Raw genomic sequence first — 19,618 nt, forward strand, 5'->3', positions numbered from 1 at the left:
ACTCAGATGCAGAGTCGGGAACTTTGACAGGCTTTTATTTTGATAGCTTCCTTTCACTTCCAAAGTCATGAAATACAATATTAATAATATTAACCAAAAAAGTAATCGGCGAAAAAGATTTTTTTTAAAAAGGAACAACCGAAAATCACTCCGAACGGAGGAAAACACAAAAACAAAGACGAACTATAATTGGCGTCGTATATACTATAAAATGTATTAACAGAAAACGCTCCAACAGGGGGAAGAAACACCAGCTATGAAAAATTCTACACTGATCTAATAAAGTATTAACAAAAACAGTCACTCAAAAATTTGAGGAAAGAATGAAAAATAACTGATAACTTACCACTTCGGCTTAATAAACTAAATAAGAAAATCACTCTGCTGAGGAGGAAGAAAGGAAAACTCCAAATAGTCACGAAAGGGATTCAGGATCCAGGGACATAAGCATGAGACAAGGCAAGGCATGGACATGGACGCTAGAGAGCACGAATAAACTAAACAATCTGGCACAGAACCAAGTGAGAAGTGGGCTTATAAAACACATGAGGGTAATAGGGAACAGGTGGAAACAATCAGGGAACAGGGATGACGTCAGACTGATGACACAAAAAGAAGGGCAAGTGACCTGAAATGAGAGGAGAGTTACTTTTCAAACTAAAACGTGCAAATCATAAGACTAAAAAAAACAAACAAGACAAGACATCCTTCATCGTGGTGTGACACTTACACAGGAATCAACCCATTGCACGTGTCTTCAAGTTGTGCTTATAAACCAGGGGTCACCAACGCGGTACCCGCGGGCACCAGGTCGCCCGTAAGGACCAGAGGAGTCGCCCGCTGGCCTGTTCTAAAAATAGCTCAAATAGCAGCACTTACCAGTGAGCTGCCTCTATTTTTTTTTATTTTATGTATTTACTAGCAAGCTGGTCTTGCTTTGCTCGACATTTTTAATTCTAAGAGAGACAAAACTCAAATAGAATTTGAAAAAAAACTAAAATATTTTAAAGATTTGGTCTTCACTTGTTTAAATAAATTCATTTATTTTTTTACTTTGCTTCTTATAACTTTCAGAAAGACAATTTTAGAGAAAAAATACAACCTTAAAAATGATTTTAGGATTTTTAAACACATAACTTTTTACTTTTTCAATTCCTTCCTCTTCTTTCCTGACAATTTAAATCAATGTTCAAGTTTTTTTTTATTGTAAAGAATAATAAATACATTTTAATTTAATTCTTCATTTTAGCTTCTGTTTTGTCGACGAAGAATATTTGCGAAATATTTCTTCAAACTTATTATGATTAAAATTCAAAAAAATTATCCACAGAATCTGAAGAATCAAATTTAAATTTTATTTCAAACTGGATTTTAACCTATTTAAAACATGTCATCAAAATTCTAAAATGAATCTTAATCAGGAAAAATTACTAATGATAATCCATATATAATTTTTTTTATTTTTTTCAAAAAGATTCCAATTAGCCAGTTTTTCTCTTCATTTTTTTCGGTTGAATTTTAAATTTTAAAGAGTCGAAATTGAAGATAAACTATGTTTCAAAATTGTATTTTCATTTTTTTCCTGTTTTCTCCTCTTTTAAACCGTTCAATTAATTGTTTTTTTCATCATGTATTCCCTACAAAAAAACCTTCCGTAAAAGGGAAAAAATGTCAGACAGAAATACCCATTTTTTTATATATATATATAGATTTATTTATTAAAGGTAAATTGAGCAAATTGGCTATTTCTGGCAATTTATTTAAGTGTGTATCAAACTGGTAGCCCTTCTCATTAATCAGTACCCAAGAAGTAACTCTTGGTTTCAAAAAGGTTGATGACCCCTGTTATAAAAGCTTTTTATGCATGCTTCACGAACTAAAAGACTATAATTACAACATCAAACAAACACATTACATCACAATTCCTTCAAGTGGACACACTAGAACAGTGGTCCCCAACCACCGGGCCGTGGCCTGATTGGTACCGGGCCGCAGAAGAATTTTTTCTAAAAAAAAAAAAAAAAAAAAATTAATATATATATATTTTTTTTTTATTAAATCAACATAAAAAACACAATATACACTTACAAATAGTGCACCAACCACAAAAAACTCTCTTTTTCATGACAAAAACGTCCCTTTTTCATGACAAAGAAAAAAAAAGGACACCCCCCCCCCCCCCGGGCCGCGCGACAAATTATTAAACGTTGACCGGTCCGCGGATATAAAAAGGTTGGGGACCACAGCACTAGAAGACAGAAAAGGTTGAGACTTGCCGTCTGATCTAAGTCTCCTTGATCTGCTGCTCCTCGTCCAGCAGACAGGTGCTGGCTATGGCTCTGGTCACCAGGTAGGGGTCGCAGTTTGCCGCGGGGCGGCGGTCCTCGAAGTAGCCTTTCTTTTCTTGGCCCACCTGGCGGGGAATGCGGACGCTGGCGCCTCGGTTGGCCACGGCGGAGGTGAACTCGTTGATGTTGGCGGTCTCGTGTTTACCCGTGAGGCGTCGTATGTTGTCCTGCCCGCCGCGTGCGTCGTACACCATGATGTGCTCCATGTGTCTCTGGGCCAGCCTCTCGATGGCCTTCTCTATGTAGCTGACATCACAAAGTACACCGGTCACCTTTAACCTTGAAACACGCCGCTCACAAAGACTTTGGGATATCTCAGGATTGTCCCTCTTTCACTACTTTTAGCCTTACTTGCCAACCCTCCCGGATTTTCCGGGACACTCCCGAAATTCAGCGCCTCTCCCGAAAACCTCCCGGGACAAATTTCCTCCCGAAAATCTCCCGAAATTCAGGCGGTGCTGGAGGACACGCCCCCTCCAGCTCCATGCGGACGTGTCGACAGCCTGTTTTCACGTGCGCTTTCCAACAATATAAACAGCCTGTCTGCCCGATGACGTTATAACTGTAGAACAGGGCTAGGGAACCTATGGCTCTAGAGCAGGGGTGCCCACACTTTTTCTGCAGGCGAGCTACTTTTCAAATGACCAACTCGAGGGGATCTACCTCATTTATATATATCATTTATATTTATTTATTTATGAAAGAGACATTTTTGTAAACAAGTTAAATGTGTTTAATGATAATACAAGAATGTGTAACACATATAGATGTCTTTCTTTCACAAAGACAAGACTATAAGTTGGTGTATTACCTGATTCTGATGACTTGCATTGATTGGAATCAGACGGTAATGATGATAACGCCCACATTTTCAAATGGAGGAGAAAAAAACTTGTCCTTTCTGTACAATACCACATGAAAGTGGTTGGTTTTTGGCATCTAATTCATCCAGCTTCCATACACTTTACAAGAAAAGTATCGGCGGCAAATTCCGTAGCTTGCTTGATTGACATTCACGGCACCCGAGGGTCTTGTGAGATGAGGCTGGCTGCTGCCAGTTCATTATTATGAAAAAATGACAGAGAGGAAGGCGAGAAACACTTTTTATTTCAACAGACTTTTGCGCCGTCCCTTCCGTCAAAACTCTAAAGGCCGACTGCACATTTCCTATCTTCACAATAAAAGCCAGTTTTCCGAGACTCTGTATTTAGTTAGCGCAGGCAGCATGAAGCAGGGCTTTTGTTGTGAAGATAGGAAATGTGCAGTCCGCCTTTAGAGTTTTGACGGAAGGGACGGCGCGAAAGTCTGTTGAAATAAAAAGTGTTTCTCGCCTTCCTCTCGGTCATATTTTCATAATAATGATCTTGCAGCAGCCAGCGTCATCTCACAAGACCCTCCGGTACCGTGAATGTCATTTAAGTGACGTCTTGGTGAAGATTGATGATCACTAATTTTTAGGTCTATTTTTTTTAAAAGCCTGGTTGGAGATCGACTGACACACCCCCCGCGGTCGACTGGTAGCTCGCGATCGACGTAATGGGCACCCCTGCTCTAGAGCCAGATGTGGCTCTTTTGATGACTGCATCTGGCTCTCAGATAAATCTGAGCTGACATTGCTTAACATGATAAGTAATGACTAATTTCACTTGTAATCACAGTGTTAAAAATAATGTCCAAAATATAAAACATTGTCATGCATTTTTAATCCATCCATCCGTTTTCTACTGCACCTGTTCAAGAAGTGACGTAAATGGTAAGAAGTTATTTATTTATTATTGGTTAGTGTGGGGCTTGCCCTCCTGGGGGTTCTTCAGACCACCAAGAGCCTGTTTCAGGGTTACAATATTGTTTTATTTTTCAGTAAGTCTCTCAGTTGCTTTCCAGCAATTGTCTTTTTCTCTTTCGTTCTCGTACTCGCTCGCGCTCTGGCTCCCGCTCCAACCCCGTCTCTCCTCCTAGCTGCTGTTTATAACAGAGCGACGGGTGATTAGATAACAAGGCCAACGTGGGCCATCTACGCACCTGTCGCTGATTTCGAGTCCGATCCGGGCAACACCCTGCTTCGCTGCAGGCCCGCAGGCCACGCCCCCTCCACAGTTAGCTTCAGAATAACAATGTTATTACAAAGAATAAGAGACCTATTATACTCTAGAAATGTCGGTCTTAATTAAAAATGCACGCGTTTGGTTGTGGTCAGTGTTAAAAAAAATATTATATGGCTCTTACTGGAAATACATTTTAAAATATTTGGCTTCTTGGCTCTCTCAGCCAAAAAGGTTCCCGACCCCTGCTGTAGATTGATCGAGGGCGAGTTCTTGGTTTCTTATGTGGGTTATGTTCTACGGTTCAGTGGTGGCGGGCGCCTTCTTGTACGCCGTGGCTTGCTGGGGCAGCGGGCTGAGAGCGAGGGACACACACAGACTGGACAAGTTGGTAGAGAAGGCCAGTAACGTGGTGGGAGTGGAGCTAGACTCTCTGGCGGTGGTGTCAGAGAGGAGAAGTCGAGCAAAACTCCTAGCCATTATGGCCAACACCTTCTACCCACTACACTCGGACCTTGCAGAGAGAATGAGCACGTTCAGTGGAAGGCTCAGACTCCCAAAATGTAACACGGAACGACACAGGAGGTCCTTCATACCGACAGCCATCAGACTGTATAATACATATGTTCCTTGACTGCACTTAAATGTAGAATATATGTAGAATATATTTATATTATTCATATTATATATATATATATGTTTTGTATTATTTATTATTAATATTGTCTATTGTGAGCGAACTGTTGTGCTGAATTTCCCCCAGGGATCAATAAAGTACTTTCTATTCTATTCCATTCTATTATTGTTAGGCAGTCTCATTAACGTCCTCCCAGCGCGACAACAACACACAACAACAGCAGTCACGTTTTTGTCTACCGTAAAGCAGTTCGACTGCCGTCAACAGCAATGTTGTGACACTCTTAAACAGGACAATACTGCCATCCACTGTGCATGCATATGTGACAATAACATGTACCCCCTGTGAACATTTTTTTAATTCAAGTACCCCCTAATCAGAGCAAAGCATTTTTGGTTGAAAAAAAATAAATAAAGATTTCTACACACACTGCGATGACATGGCGACTTGTCCAGGGTGTATGCCGCCTTTCGCCCGATTGTAGCTGAGATAGGCACCGGCGCCCCCCCCCGCGACCCCAAAGGGAATACGCGGTAGAAATAGATGGATGGATAGCTGTAAATATACTCCTCCCCTCTTAACCACGCCCCCGTAGTTTTCATCAGACCTTAGCGAACATGTTATAAACCTGAGGTACCACTGCAAAACACTTTAGCTCGGTTGGTAGAGTGGCCGTGCCAGCAACTTGAGGGTTGCAGGTTCGATCCCCGCTTCCGCCATCCTAGTCACTGCCGTTGTGTCCTTGGGCAAGACACTTTACCCATCTGCTCCCAGTGCCACCCACACTGCTTTAAATGTTAAAATTAGATATTGGGTTTCACTATATAAAGCGCTTTAAGTCATTAGAGAAAAAGTGCTATTTAAATATAATTCACTTCACTAATGAGGGATTGTTTACTCACTGCAGTCCTCCTTCTTCTCTCATCTGCTTGGTGCTGACATTGGTGTGTGCACCAGACCCGTTCCAGTTCCCCTTCATGGGTTTGGGGTCCAGTGTTACAACCACCCCAAAATCTTCGCACACGCGGTCCAACAGGAAGCGTGCGACCCACAGTTGATCTGCCATCTCAATGCCCTCACAGGGACCCACCTGGAACTCCCACTGAATACAAGAGAAATAACTTTGTTGTAATTATTGCAAAAACAATTAAAAGCAGTCCGGTTTAGCCTCGCCTAGTTGCGGTTTAGCTTGCACTCATACGCAAATTAATGGTTTCAGTTTCTCTGCTTTAAAGAAGCCATCTGTAAGAATTGATTGTTAAGTCATCATTAAATAATATGTCAAAAGGCATTGATATATCATCTTCTTTTCCAATACCTTTATAACTGATAACAGTAGTTTAGCCGGGATATGCTCATTTCTAAATTAGATTTACAGCCCCGAAATCTTGTTATTGTTTTCATTTCGATGCCCCGCCCTCCACCGTTTTAACCAATTTGAAAGTCTGTGAGTGTGTCACATCCACCTTTGTCTACCTACTGCCACTGGTAAAGTTACTAAACATGTCAGACCTTAGTAAATCTAAAAGTGACTGTCAGAACAATAAGTTATCACAAAACTTTGTGTTTCAATGAGTTCCCGGCGAGCAGACAAAAGCTGTCTATGATCCTACCAAGAAGAATGCTTGTAAAACTCCACTGTGTAGGATGTGAAGCAACATGAAGGTGTTCGGTTTCTTTGATGTATTGTAATCCACAGAAAGATATTGTCTTGACCCGAGATCTACAAAGGTTGCCAGTTAAACACAGCCACCTTTGTCTACCTACTGCCACTGGTAAAGTTACTAAACATGTCAGACCTTAGAAAATCTAAAAGTTACTGTCAGAATAATAGCACTTAAGTTATCACAAAACTTTGTGTTTCAATGAGTTCCCGGCGAGCAGACAAAAGCTGTCTTTGATCCTACCAAGAAGAATGCTTGGAAAACTCCACTGTGTAGGATGGGAAGCAACATGGTGTTTGGTTTCTTTCATGTATTGTAATCCACAGAAAGATATTGTTTTGACCCGAGATCTACAAAGCGAAGAGGAAGCAGGACCTGATTCCCCTCTAGGCACCTTCTTTGAACTGTTTTACACTAAGACTTGGACTTAGACTTAGACAAACTTTAATGATCCACAAGGGAAATTGTTCAACACAGTAGCTCAGTTACAATGATGGAAAGTGTAAGGATGGAAATGACAATGCAGGTCTAAATACACTAGATCTACGACCTTTTCTTCGAACTGTCTGTAACCAAAGGCGAAGGCTGTTTATGACCCCTTCCCTTAGAAACAGCTGTTGCCATGTAATCAGGGAAAGTCCAATTAAAAGAGGTGTACAATCTTCGTCAGAGCGTGGTGAGAGACTGTACAAAGAGTACAGTCCAGATGTCTCTCCTCAATTGAGCCAAATTTAATTATGTCTCTGTTTGATTCCTTGCTTCTTGTCTTGTTTAATAGATGGCATCAGTGTTTGAACCTGACAGTTACCATTCTCAACTTATTCATGACGAAGCCAGGAACAAAACCAGCATTTGTATTGGGGATGCCTTTGAAAGATGGAGACCATTGAAGGTGGAGAAGCAGGGAGTTAATGGGTGCCATTTTTATAGTCTTTGGTATGGCTCCAAGGGTCTCACCAAGCCTGCCTTTAATGGTAGCAAACACACAAAGCGGTAGGTTGTGAGTTCAAACCCCAGGCCGAGTCATACCAAAGACTATAAAAATGGGAGCCATTACCTCCCTGCTTGGCACTCAGCATCAAGGGTTGGAATTGGGGGTTAAATCACCAAATATGATTCCCGGGCGTGGCCACCGCTGCTGCTCACTGCTCCCCTCACCTCCCAAGGTTTGATCAAGGATGATGGGTCAAATGCAGAGGACAAATTTCACCACACCTAGTCTGGGTGTGACAATCATTGGAACTTTAACTTTAACTTAACAAAAGGCGCAGCATGTACCTGTCACGCCTGTGAATCTGGTTTTATGTTTGATCATGTTTTGTTTTGTTTTTGGACTCTTGCTTCACGTTTTGCACCTCCTGGTTTTATTTGTTTCCATGCCAACCCATTGATGTTTACCTTTCCATCCTAGTCACGCCCCGTCCCTCAGCTCTCACAGCTGTTTCTCATTACCACTGCTACTATTTAAAGATTTTACTTTCTGTCCTTCAGTCTGGGATTTTTGCATTCTGCTTCATGCCTTCATTTCTATCACAAACCTCCATGCCTTGCCACGCCTCGTAAGATCCATGTATTATTTCGCCTAAGTGCTGTTTTTTTGGTTTATTGAGTATCTTTGTTAGCATCTTTTGTTTATTTATAGATAGCCATGCCATTGTGCTGTTTTTGTTAACGTTTTAGCGTATATTATTATCCGACATCGAGCGTGTTTTTTGTTTTGCCTTTTGTGTTTTAGTAACAAATAAAAATGTACTTACATTCATTCCTGACTCGTCCCACATCATCCTTGCATCGAGAAAGCACAAACATCCTCAGTTACGGCTTGCAAGTACCAAATAAAATATCTCCCGTGTCGGTAAGCACAACCAAAATTATTCCGTACATTATAAGGGGCACTGTCGAGTTTTGAGAAAATGAAAGGGTTTAAGTGTGCCTTATAGTCCGAAAAATACGGTACAATAATGCAGTCTGTACAGAATGCCTGTGATTATTTCTTAATGCGTGATAGTACATTAAAAATCCCTTTTAAAAAGCAGGAGTGGTATACACTATTATAGGGTTTTAGAGGATCAAAAGTAGGTATTTTCGGGATTTTTATGTGTCCATCATTTTTTTTTTCCAGACTACCTGTGGATCTACTGTAGTAGCAGAGTTTCCTTGTGCAAGTATTGACAAAAACACAAGGACAAGAAGACGTAATAATGACTGAATAATGACATCAAGCTCAACCGATACAGTATTTCTCTCTGCTTACTTGGGTTGGCATCACTTCAGCGTTAGTTCCAAAGATTTCGATCCCTGCGTAGAGACACGCCTTGTAGTGACACTCCACGATGTCTCGTCCGATAGCTTTGTCCGCCCCCACCCCGCAGTAATAGGGACCTTTAAAAAGCCAAGAAGAAGTTTTAAAATCAAGGTTTCCTCAAAGGTCATTTGTCAGGATAATTGTTTCTAAGTTATCACAAAACTTTGTGTTTTAATGAGTTTCTGGCGAGCAGACAAAAGCTGTCTTTGATCTTACCAATCAAAAGGCCTGTAAAACACCACTGTGTAGGATGGGAAGTGACATGAAGGTGTTGGTTTCTTTGATGTATCGTAATCCACAGGAAGATTTTGTCTTGACCTGAGATCTACAAAGCGGCGAGGACCTGACCCCCTCCTGACACCTTTTCTTTGAACTGTTTTGTAACCAAAGGCGACGGCTGTTTACCACCCCCCTTCCTTTAGAAACAGCTGTTGCGATGTAATCAGGGTAAGTCCAAATAAAAGAGGAGGCGTACAATCTTTCGTCAGAGCGTGGTGGGACACCGTATAAGGGTACAGGTCTGCGGGTTTCTCCTCATTGAGCCAAATTTAAGTCTGTCTCTGTTTAATTCCTTGCTTCGTTGTCTGTTTAATAGATGTCATCAGTGTTTGAACCTGACATCATCGATTCGGTCAACCTCAACAATGGCGTTATGATGGAGCATTTATACAGTTCCTATTGGCGTGTTCAGAATGTTAGTAGTTCTATGGCTTTATTTTGACACCATTAATGTAAAAGAGCATACTGTACATGTTGTTGCTATGCCAATTATTGAACAAACTGCGTGTGCATTTTTATTCTTCATATTGTGTTTCATCAGGTTTGTTACACTTTAGTTTGATATCAAATTTCTATGATCGTGATGAACGCAAATTGGAAAAAAGGGTACTCAAAAATCAAAAAATAAATGTATGTAGGAATACTACTTATCTATTTATCAGTGCTCATGTGTCAACATATGTGATTGTAAACTATAACTTGTACATGCCTATTGATCTGACACCAACTATGGTAAATACTATATTTTACGGACCATAGGGCGTACCCATTCCTGCCTCTTCTATAGGGTGACCTCAAAGTGTCCATTGGTATCTGGATTCGTGCAGAGTATAAGCAAGGCAAGATGTTACATAGTCATGTACTCACCTTGGGGTGCTGGGAACCCGCTTTGAGGCCAACCAAACGGGTGTCCATCCACTCCCAGGAGTACGTATTCTTGCTCTATGCCAAACCATATCTGGTGCTCTTTGACCTGCTCCATCACTTTATTGCAGCTCATTCGATGGTTTGTTTCTAAAAGAAACAGACACAGATTTTCCTTTTCCAACTCATGAGAATACACCACAGAAATTACAGTCTTGGTCAGAAGTTTACATACACTTGTAAAGAACATCATGTCAAGGCTGTCTCTCGTTTTTTTGTGATAGAGTGATCGGAGCACATACTTGTTGGACACAAAAAACATTCGTCAAGTTTGGTTCTTTTATGAATTTATTATGGGTCTACGGGAAATGTGTATTGAGGCCAAAAAGCTCAGTTTTTGTTTCATCTGACCACAGAACTTTCCTCCAGAAGGTCTGATTATCGGTCCTGCTAGACACCGACCTCTATTTAATAATACAACTTTAACATTTGACAACCAAATAATAAAACAAGGTGACTCGGTAAAAAAATCTGGGTATTATCTTCGACCCAAGTTTCTCCTTTGAGTCACACATTAAAAGCGTTACTAAAACGCCCTTCTTTCATCTCCGTAATATCGCTAAAATTCGCTCCATTTTGTCCACTAAAGACGCCGAGATCATTATCCATGCGTTTGTTACGTCTCGTCTCGATTACTGTAACGTATTATTTTCGGGTCTCCCCATGTCTAGCATTAAAAAAATACAGTTGGTACAAAATGCGGCTGCTCGACTTTTGACAAAAACAAGAAAGTTTGATCATATTACGCCTGTACTGGCTCACCTGCACTGGCTTCCTGTGCACTTAAGATGTGACTTTAAGGTTTTACTACTTACGTATGAAATACTACACGGTCTAGCTCCATCCTATCTTGCCGATTGTATTGTACCATATGTCCCGGCAAGAAATCTGCGTTCCAAAGACTCCGGCTTATTAGTGATTCCTAGAGCCCAAAAAAAGTCTGCGGGCTATAGAGCGTTTTCCGTTCGGGCTCCAGTACTCTGGAATGCCCTCCCGGTAACAGTTCGAGATGCTACCTCAGTAGAAGCATTTAAGTCTCACCTTAAAACTCATCTGTATACTCTAGCCTTTAAATAGACCTCCTTTTTAGACCAGTTGATCTGCCGCTTCTTTTCTTTTTTCTCCTATGTCTCCCCCTCCCTTGTGGAGGGGGTCCGGTCCGATGACCATGGATGAAGTACTGGCTGTCCAGAGTCGAGACCCAGGATGGACCGCTCGTCGGGACCCAGGATGGACCGCTCGCCTGTGTATCGGTTGGGGACATCTCTACGCTGCTGATCCACCTCCGCTTGGGATGGTTTCCTGTGGACGGGACTCTCACTGCTGTCTTGGATCCGCCTTGAACTGAACTCTCGCGGCTGTGTTGGAGCCACTATGGATTGAACTTTCACAGTATCATGTTAGACCCGCTCGACATCCATTGCTTTCGGTCCCCTAGAGGGGGGGGGGGGGGTTGCCCACATCTGAGGTCCTCTCCAAGGTTTCTCATAGTCAGCATTGTCACTGGCGTCCCACTGGATGTGAATTCTCCCTGCCCACTGGGTGTGAGTTTTCCTTGCCCTTATGTGGGTTCTTCCGAGGATGTCGTAGTCGTAATGATTTGTGCAGTCCTTTGAGACATTTGTGATTTGGGGCTATATAAATAAACATTGATTGATTGATTGATTATCTTTGTTCATGTGATGTCAGATGAAAGAAAAATGGAGCTGCTTGTGTCATGATCCGCGACTTGGATCATGTCATATTCTGGTTTTGGTTCTGTTTCCTATCACATCTTGTTTGTGTTTGTCTTCCGTAGTTCCTGGTGGCACTTCCTGTTTTGTTCTGTTGTCATGACTACGCATTTGTGTCACCTGCCTTGTGTTTTTGACGTGCACCTGCCTCCTAATGTCTGTCCGTACACAAGCCTGCCATTTCCGTTACTCATCCTCGCAGTCTAGATTGCTATCCAATGCAAGAGGTGACGTCGCTAACTCTTTTTGTACTCGTTAGTTTCCACGCTATTCCTTGGTTTGTTTCCCTAGCTCACATGCTAGCGCCTTTTGTTCTTTTTATCACCCATGCTAGTTTTGTTGGTTTTGTCTCTAGTGCCTTGTCCAAGTGTTTTTGTTCCTAGTCTGTTTTATAATATGAATAAATCATCATATCTACCTTCACGCTGTGTTCATTCTGCCTGCATCAACGAGAGAACGCAACCGCATAGCCACAATGCCAGAAAAGGTGAGGCCTTGAATCCCAGGAACACCATCACTACCGTCAAGCATGGTGGTGGTAGTACTATGCTCAGGGCCTGTTTATCTGCCAATGGAACTGATGCTTTACAGAGAGCAAATGGGACAATGGTAAACGAGAATTACCTCCACATTCTTCAGGACAACCTAAAATCATCAGTCTGGTGTCATGAGGGCAGTTCCCCAGTTTTTTCTTCCCTCTTGTTGTCCTACTCCCCTCCCCTCTTGTGTCTGTAAGTCTCCTACCATGTCATTAGTTCCAGGTGTCCGGCCAGTCATCCGAGTCCACCTGTTGCTAATCAACTACCAGACTTAAACCCTGGATCTCCACTCAGCCCTCCACTAGCCCTGAGCTCACTAACTCTGACTTTAGCCCTGAACTTTTTGTAATTCCTGTTTTTCGTACTTCTTCAGGTGGAGGACAGACCCGGTTTTCCTGGACCTCATCTTTCCTTACAACTGATTGATTTTCTCCAGTGATTTTGTGTTATTAAATAGAGATTTGTCACCGATCTGCATTTGGATTCTTGGAGGTTGGGCGGAGTTGGGTGTTCCAACAGGATAAAGACCCCAAACACACGTCAAACGTGGTAAAGGAATGGCTAGAATTAAGGTTCTAGAATGGCCTTCCCCAAAGTCCTGACTTAAACGTGTGGACAATACTGAAGAAACAAGTCTGTGTCAGAAAACCTACAAATGTAGCTGAACTGCACCAATTTTGTCAAGAGGAGTGGTCAAAAACTCAACCAGAAGCTTGTGGATGGCTACCAAAGACCATGACAGCCATGACATGATGTCCTTTACAAGTGTATGTAAACTTTTGACCAAGACTTTATGTTCGACGTACCTGCAGGAAGGCGGTTGTATTTGAGAACTTCGCAGAGAACTAGCTTGTTGGGGTCCAGGGTAAATGGATCCCTGAACATGCGCACTGGTATGAGGTACATGTCACTGTTGGAACCTTCGGACTGGTACGTGCTCGAGCCGTCAAAGTTCCACTCGGGAATATCTAATTGTCGGAATATTGCACACAATGATGTTCAGATGCATGTAAACACTATAAACATCCCCCTGCCATAACAACGTCGAAAAACAGAGTACTCACCTGCTAGAGTTTTGGGTTCAGTATCGAGGGTCCGGGTTTTATTGCGAAGTCCTTGTCCAGTGCCGTCGATCCAGATATAGGTCACCTGGCATTTGCCCCCCTGTGGCAGGCTCATATAATGCTGCCGTACTGACTTGTTGAAGTGGGAGCTGACAGACACTGATGCCATGTTTGCCTGGATTGAAGGACTTTATGGATCACTGCGAAATATATTACAGCGTTTGTTTGAAATACTGGAAATTGTCCATTACAGTCGATTCATGTTTTTGGTCGGTCAAAGAAAACAAATAGTTTTGATGGTAAGTAAGTAAGTAAAACAACAATTCAATTCAAAACAACATTGGCAACATCATCAAAAGGTGATTAAAAATGATAGTCAAAGGGTGCATTAACCAAAAGTTTAACTAAAAAGATAAGTTTTCAAATGTTTCTTAAAAGTTTCAACATAGTCAAGATCACGAAGGGACTGGTTCAAGTTGTTCCAGAGTCTGGGAGCTCAAGCCTGGAATGCCCTGTCTTCACGGGTTTTAAAACGAGTTTTCGGGATCTTTAGAAGACCCTGGCCTGAAGACCCGAGGGTGCGCCCTGAAGAGTAGGGGCACAACAAGTCAGAGATGTACTGAGGGGTCCCACCATGCAACACACGGAATGTCAGGACTAAAATCTTAAACTCAATGCGGAATTTAACTGGAAGCCAATGAAGACTGGATCAAACAGGGGTGATGTGGACTGGTCTTGGTGCACCGGTGAAAAGTCTGGCAGTCGCATTTTGTAAAGTCTTAAGTCTCTTTAGCGTTGACTTGTTGAAAGGAGTGAAGAGAGAATTGCAATAGTCAATGCGAGACGAAATGAACGTGTGAATGATCAGTTCCAGATCCAATTTTGCAACGAATTTGTCAATATTTCTGAGATGATAAAAACAGTTTTTGGTCAGTCGACGACAGTGACTGACCAAAGACTTGGACCGATGCAACACAACCCCAAGGTTTCTGAGGCTGCTTTAACAGATGCACTCAGAACACCAAGGGAGTTCTTGATCAGGGGGATCTTTTTATCAGGGGCAACAGAGTCTTGGAGCTATAACCTGGAATGCCAGGTCTCCACGGGTTTTAAAACGAGTTTTCGGGATCTTTACAAGACCCTGGCCTGAAGACCCGAGTGTGCGCCCTGAAGAGTAGGGGCACAACAAGTCAGAGATGTACTGAGGGGTCCCACCATGCAACGCACGGAATGTCAGGACTAAAATCTTAAACTCAATGCGGAATTTAACTGGAAGCCAATGAAGACTGGATAAAACGAGGATGATATGGACTGGTCTTGGTGCACCGGTGAAAAGTCTGGCAGCTGCATTTTGTACAGTCTTAAGTCTCTTTAGCGTTGACTTGTTGAAAGGAGTGAAGAGAGAATTGCAATAGTCAATGCCAGACGAAATGAACGTGTGAATGATCAGTTCCAGATCCAATTTTTGCAACGAATTTGTCAATATTTCTGAGATGATAAAAACAGTTTTTGGTCAGTTGACGACAGTGACCTACCAAAGACTTGGACCGATGCAACACAACCCAAGGTTTCTGAGGCTGCTTTAACAGATGCACATAGAACACCAAGGGAGTTCTTGATCAGGGGGATCTTTTTTATCGGGGGCAACAGAGTCTTGGAGCTACAACCTGGAATGCCAGGTCCCCACGGGTTTTAAAACGAGTTTTCGGGACCTCTACTAGACCCTGGCCTGAAGACCCGAGTGTGCGCCCTGAAGAGTAGGGGCACAACAAGTCAGAGATGTACCGAGGGGTCCCACCATGCAACGCAGGGAATGTCAGGACTAAAATCTTAAACTCAATGCGGAATTTAACTGGAAGCCAATGAAGACTGGATAAAACAGGGGTGATGTGGACTGGTCTTGGTGCACCGGTGAAAAGTCTGGCAGCCGCATTTTGTACAGTCTGAAGTCTCTTTATCGTTGACTTGTAGAAAGGAGTGAAGAGAGACTTGTAATAGTCAATGCGAGACGAAATGAACGTGTGAATGATCATTTCCAGATCCAATTTTTGCAACGAATTTGTCACTATTTCTGAGATGATAAAAACAGATTTTGGTCAGTTGACTACAGTGATCTTCCAAAGACTTGAACCGATGCAACACAACCCAAGGTTTCTGAGGCTGCTTTAACAGATGCACCCAGAACACCAAGGGAGTTCTTGATCAGGGGGATCTTTTTTATCGGGGGCAACAGAGTCTTGGAGCTACAACCTGGAATGCCAGGTCCCCACGGGTTTTAAAACGAGTTTTCAGGATCTTTAGAAGACCCTGGCCTGAAGACCCGAGGGTGCGCCCTGAAGAGTAGGGGCATAGCAAGTCAGAGATGTACTGAGGGGTCCCACCATGCAACGCACGGAATGTCAGGACTAAAATCTTAAACTCAATGCGGAATTTAACTGGAAGCCAATGAAGACTGGATAAAATGGGGGTGATATGGACTGGTCTTGATGCACCGGTGAAAAGTCTGGCAGCCACATTTTGTACAGTCTTAAGTCTCTTTAGCGTTGACTTGTTGAAAGAACTTTTGAGAGAATTGCAATAGTCAAAGCGAGACGAAATGAACGAGTGAATGATCATTTCCAGATCCAATTTTGATAGCAAATTTCTAACTCTAGAAATATTTCTGAGATGATAAAAACAGTTTTTGGTCAGTTGACGACAGTGACCTACCAAAGACTTGGACAGATGCAACACAACCCAAGGTTTCTGAGGCTGCTTTAACAGATGCACCCAGAACACCAAGGGAGTTCTTGATCAGGGAGATCTTTTTATGGGGACAACAGAGTCTGGGAGCTATAACCTGGAATGCCAGGTTTCCACGGGTTTTAAAACGAGTTTTCGGGATCTTTGCAAGACCCTGGCCTGAAGACCCGAGGGTGCGCCCTGAAGAGTAGGGGCATAACAAGTCAGAGATGTACCGAGGGGTCCCACCATGCAACGCACGGAATGTCAGGACTAAAATCTTAAACTCAATGCGGAATTTAACTGGAAGCCAATGAAGACTGGATAAAACGGGGGTGCTATGGACTGGTCTTGGTGCACCGGTGAAAAGTCTGCCAGCCGCATTTTGTACAGTCTGAAGTCTCTTTAGCGTTGACTTGTTGTAAGGAGTGAAGAGAGAATTGTAATAGTCAATGCGAAATGAAATGAACGTGTGAATGATCAGTTCCGGATCCAATTTTTGCAACGAATTTGTCAATATTTCTGAGATGATAAAAACAGTTTTTGGTCAGTCGACGACAGTGACCTACCAAATACTTGGACCGATGCAACACAACCCCAAGGTTTCTGAGGCTGCTTTAACAGATGCACCCAGAACACCAAGGGAGTTCTTGATCAGGGGGATCTTTTTATCAGGGGCAACAGAGTCTTGCAGCTATAACCTGGAATGCCAGGTCTCCATGGGTTTAAAACGAGTTTTCGGGATCTTTACAAGACCCTGGCCTGGAGACCCGAGGGAGCGCCCTGAAGAGTAGGGGCATAACAAGTCAGAGATGTACTGAGGGGTCCCACCATGTAACGCACGGAATGTCAGGACTAAAATCTTAAACTCAATGCGGAATTTAACTGGAAGCCAATCAAGACTGGATAAAACGGGGGTGATAAGGACTGGTCTTGGTACACCGGTGTAAAGTCTGGCTGCCGCATTTTGTACAGTCTTAAGTCTCTTTAGCGTTGACTTGTTGAAAGAACTTTTGAGAGAATTGCAATAGTCAGTGCGAGACGAAATGAACGCGTGACCCAATTTTGACAGCAAATTTCTCACTTAAAAAATATTTCTGAGATGATAAAAACAGTTTTTGGTCAGTTGACGACAGTGACCTTTCAAAGACTTGGACCGACGCAACACAACCCCACGGTTTCTGAGACTGGGTTCAACAGACACACCCAGAGCACCAAGGGAGTTCTTTATCAGGCAGTTATCAGAGTTTCTGTTTTTGTTTTGAAATTTTAGAACAACCTGTTTTTTGATACAGGATACGCACTCCAAGAAATCCGGTAGAACGTGAAACTCTGAATCATTGAAGGAGCACAACAGTTGAATGTCATCTAAACCACTGATCAACCTCCCAAGCGGCATCAGATCCAGCATCCCTTATGCATATAAGAAGTAAACCACCGGAGAACCGCACCAGAAAACCCCATCCTAGATTTGAGGCAATCTATCAGTTGATAGCTGTTCTTATTCTTAGTTCACTGTTACATGTTACTTAATAGCACTTTACTTTGGATTCAAGAATTAGAAATGCATTAAAAACCCACATCCAGAATCCCTCAGGTATCTGTCAAACACTTACTTTGTTGGAGGTGACTGCCAAGTGTCGCTGCCTGCAGACGGCGCCGTGTCCGGACTGTGCAAAACCTGTTAGCGGTATATAACCTGGAATGCTAATGACTGGGGTGTTCCATACTGTGATGTCATCTTTCATAACACACCACGTCACACACTAACTGTGTGTGTGTGTGTGTGTGTGTGTGTGTGTCAGTCCAAGTGTGTATGATCCAATAGTCTCCCTGGACAGCGACAAATGCATCGTTAGTAGAAAACTGGAAGACTCTGACTGAGCGGTGCCGGGTATTATTTGACCTCATGCTGTACTTTAAAGGGGAACATTATCACCAAACCTATGTAAGCGTCAATATATACCTTGATGGTGCAGGAAAAAGACCATCTATTTTTTTAACCGATTTCCGAACTCTAAATGGGTGAATTTTGACGAATTAAACGCCTTTCTGTTTATCGCGCCGGAGGCGATGACGTCAGAATGCGACGTCGCCGAGGTTACACACCCACAATTTTCATTTTCAACACATTACAAACACCGGGTCTCAGCTCTGTTATTTTCCGTTTTTTTGACTATTTTTTGGAACCTTGGAGACATCATGCCTCGACGGTGTGTTGTCGGAGGGTGTAACAACACTAACAGGGAGGGATTCAAGTTGCACCACTGGCCCGAAGATGCGAAATTGGCCAGCAATCTTCCGCCAGACCCCCATTGAAAGTGCCGGAGTGTCTCCACATTTGACCGGCGATGCTAAAGCAGACATGGCACAGCGATGTATGGATAACCTGCAGATGCATTTGCAACGATAGTCAACGAAATCACAAAGGTGAGTTTTGTTGATGTTGACTGCCAGCTAATAGATGCTAACATGCTACGCTAATCAATGCTAACATGCTACGCTAATCGATGCTAACATGCTATTTACCGGCGGTGCTAAAGCAGACATGGAACAGAGATGTATGGATAACCTGCATATGCATTAACGATTGTCAACGAAATCACAAAGGTGAATTTTGTTGATGTTGACTGCCAGCTAATCGATGCTAACATGCTACGCTAATCAATGCTAACATGCTATTTACCGGCGGTGCTAAGGCAGACATGGCACAGAGATGTATGGATAACCTGCAGATGCATTTGCAACGATAGTCAACGAAATCACAAAGGTGAGTTTTGTTGATGTTGACTGCCAGCTAATCGATGCTAACATGCTACGCTAATCGATGCTAACATGCTACGCTAATCGATGCTAACATGCTATTTACCGGCGGTGCTAAGGCAGACATGGCACAGAGATGTATGGATAACCTGCAGATGCATTTGCAACGATAGTCAACGAAATCACAAAGGTGAGTTTTGTTGATGTTGACTGCCAGCTAATCGATGCTAACATGCTACGCTAATCGATGCTAACATGCTATTTACCGGCGGTGCTAAGGCAGACATGGCACAGAGATGTATGGATAACCTGCAGATGCATTTGCAACGATAGTCAACGAAATCACAAAGGTGAGTTTTGTTGATGTTGACTGCCAGCTAATCGATGCTAACATGCTATGCTAATCGATGCTAACATGCTACGCTAATCGATGCTAACATGCTATTTACCGGCGGTGCTAAAGCAGACATGGCACAGAGATGTATGGATAACCTGCAGATGCATTTGAAACTATATTACATTTCCTTCCACCCACATTTAATGCGAAAAAAACACTTACCAATCGACGGATTTAAGTTGCTCCAGTGTCAAAAGATGCA

At 42.7% G+C, this 19,618-nt stretch overlaps 1 protein-coding gene across 2 annotated transcripts; it reads right to left on the minus strand.

Moving 5' to 3' along the window:
* Positions 1 to 14: 14 nt before the first annotated feature.
* Positions 15 to 18,031, minus strand: LOC133536471 (glutamine synthetase-like). Of its 2 annotated transcripts, none has more exons than XM_061877022.1 (8): positions 17,873 to 18,031; positions 13,536 to 13,735; positions 13,278 to 13,439; positions 10,143 to 10,289; positions 8,946 to 9,073; positions 5,930 to 6,129; positions 2,277 to 2,594; positions 15 to 628 (listed from the first exon to the last, which is right to left on the minus strand). In XM_061877022.1, exons 2-7 carry the CDS (start codon positions 13,702 to 13,704, stop codon positions 2,285 to 2,287), a joined length of 1,116 nt encoding a protein of 371 aa, XP_061733006.1. In that variant the 5' UTR covers positions 13,705 to 13,735; positions 17,873 to 18,031; the 3' UTR covers positions 15 to 628; positions 2,277 to 2,284. The 2 variants fall into 2 exon arrangements, with proteins under 2 accessions (XP_061733006.1, XP_061733005.1); XM_061877021.1 differs by having other exon boundaries at positions 15 to 2,006.
* Positions 18,032 to 19,618: the final 1,587 nt, after the last annotated feature.

Source organism: Nerophis ophidion, linkage group LG17 (assembly GCF_033978795.1).
Source record: "Nerophis ophidion isolate RoL-2023_Sa linkage group LG17, RoL_Noph_v1.0, whole genome shotgun sequence".
Taxonomy (NCBI): domain Eukaryota; kingdom Metazoa; phylum Chordata; class Actinopteri; order Syngnathiformes; family Syngnathidae; genus Nerophis; species Nerophis ophidion.

Excerpts from the sequence above, each read along its gene's own strand:
- LOC133536471 (XM_061877022.1), bottom strand. The coding sequence starts at position 13,704 with ATGGCATCAGTGTCTGTCAGCTCCCACTTCAACAAGTCAGTACGGCAG. Across the intron at positions 10,290-13,277 it reads ATACAACCGCCTTCCTGCAG|AAACAAACCATCGAATGAGC; the intron begins GTACGTCGAACA and ends TGTTTCTTTTAG. Across the intron at positions 6,130-8,945 it reads CTGAAGTGATGCCAACCCAA|TGGGAGTTCCAGGTGGGTCC; the intron begins GTAAGCAGAGAG and ends TCTTGTATTCAG.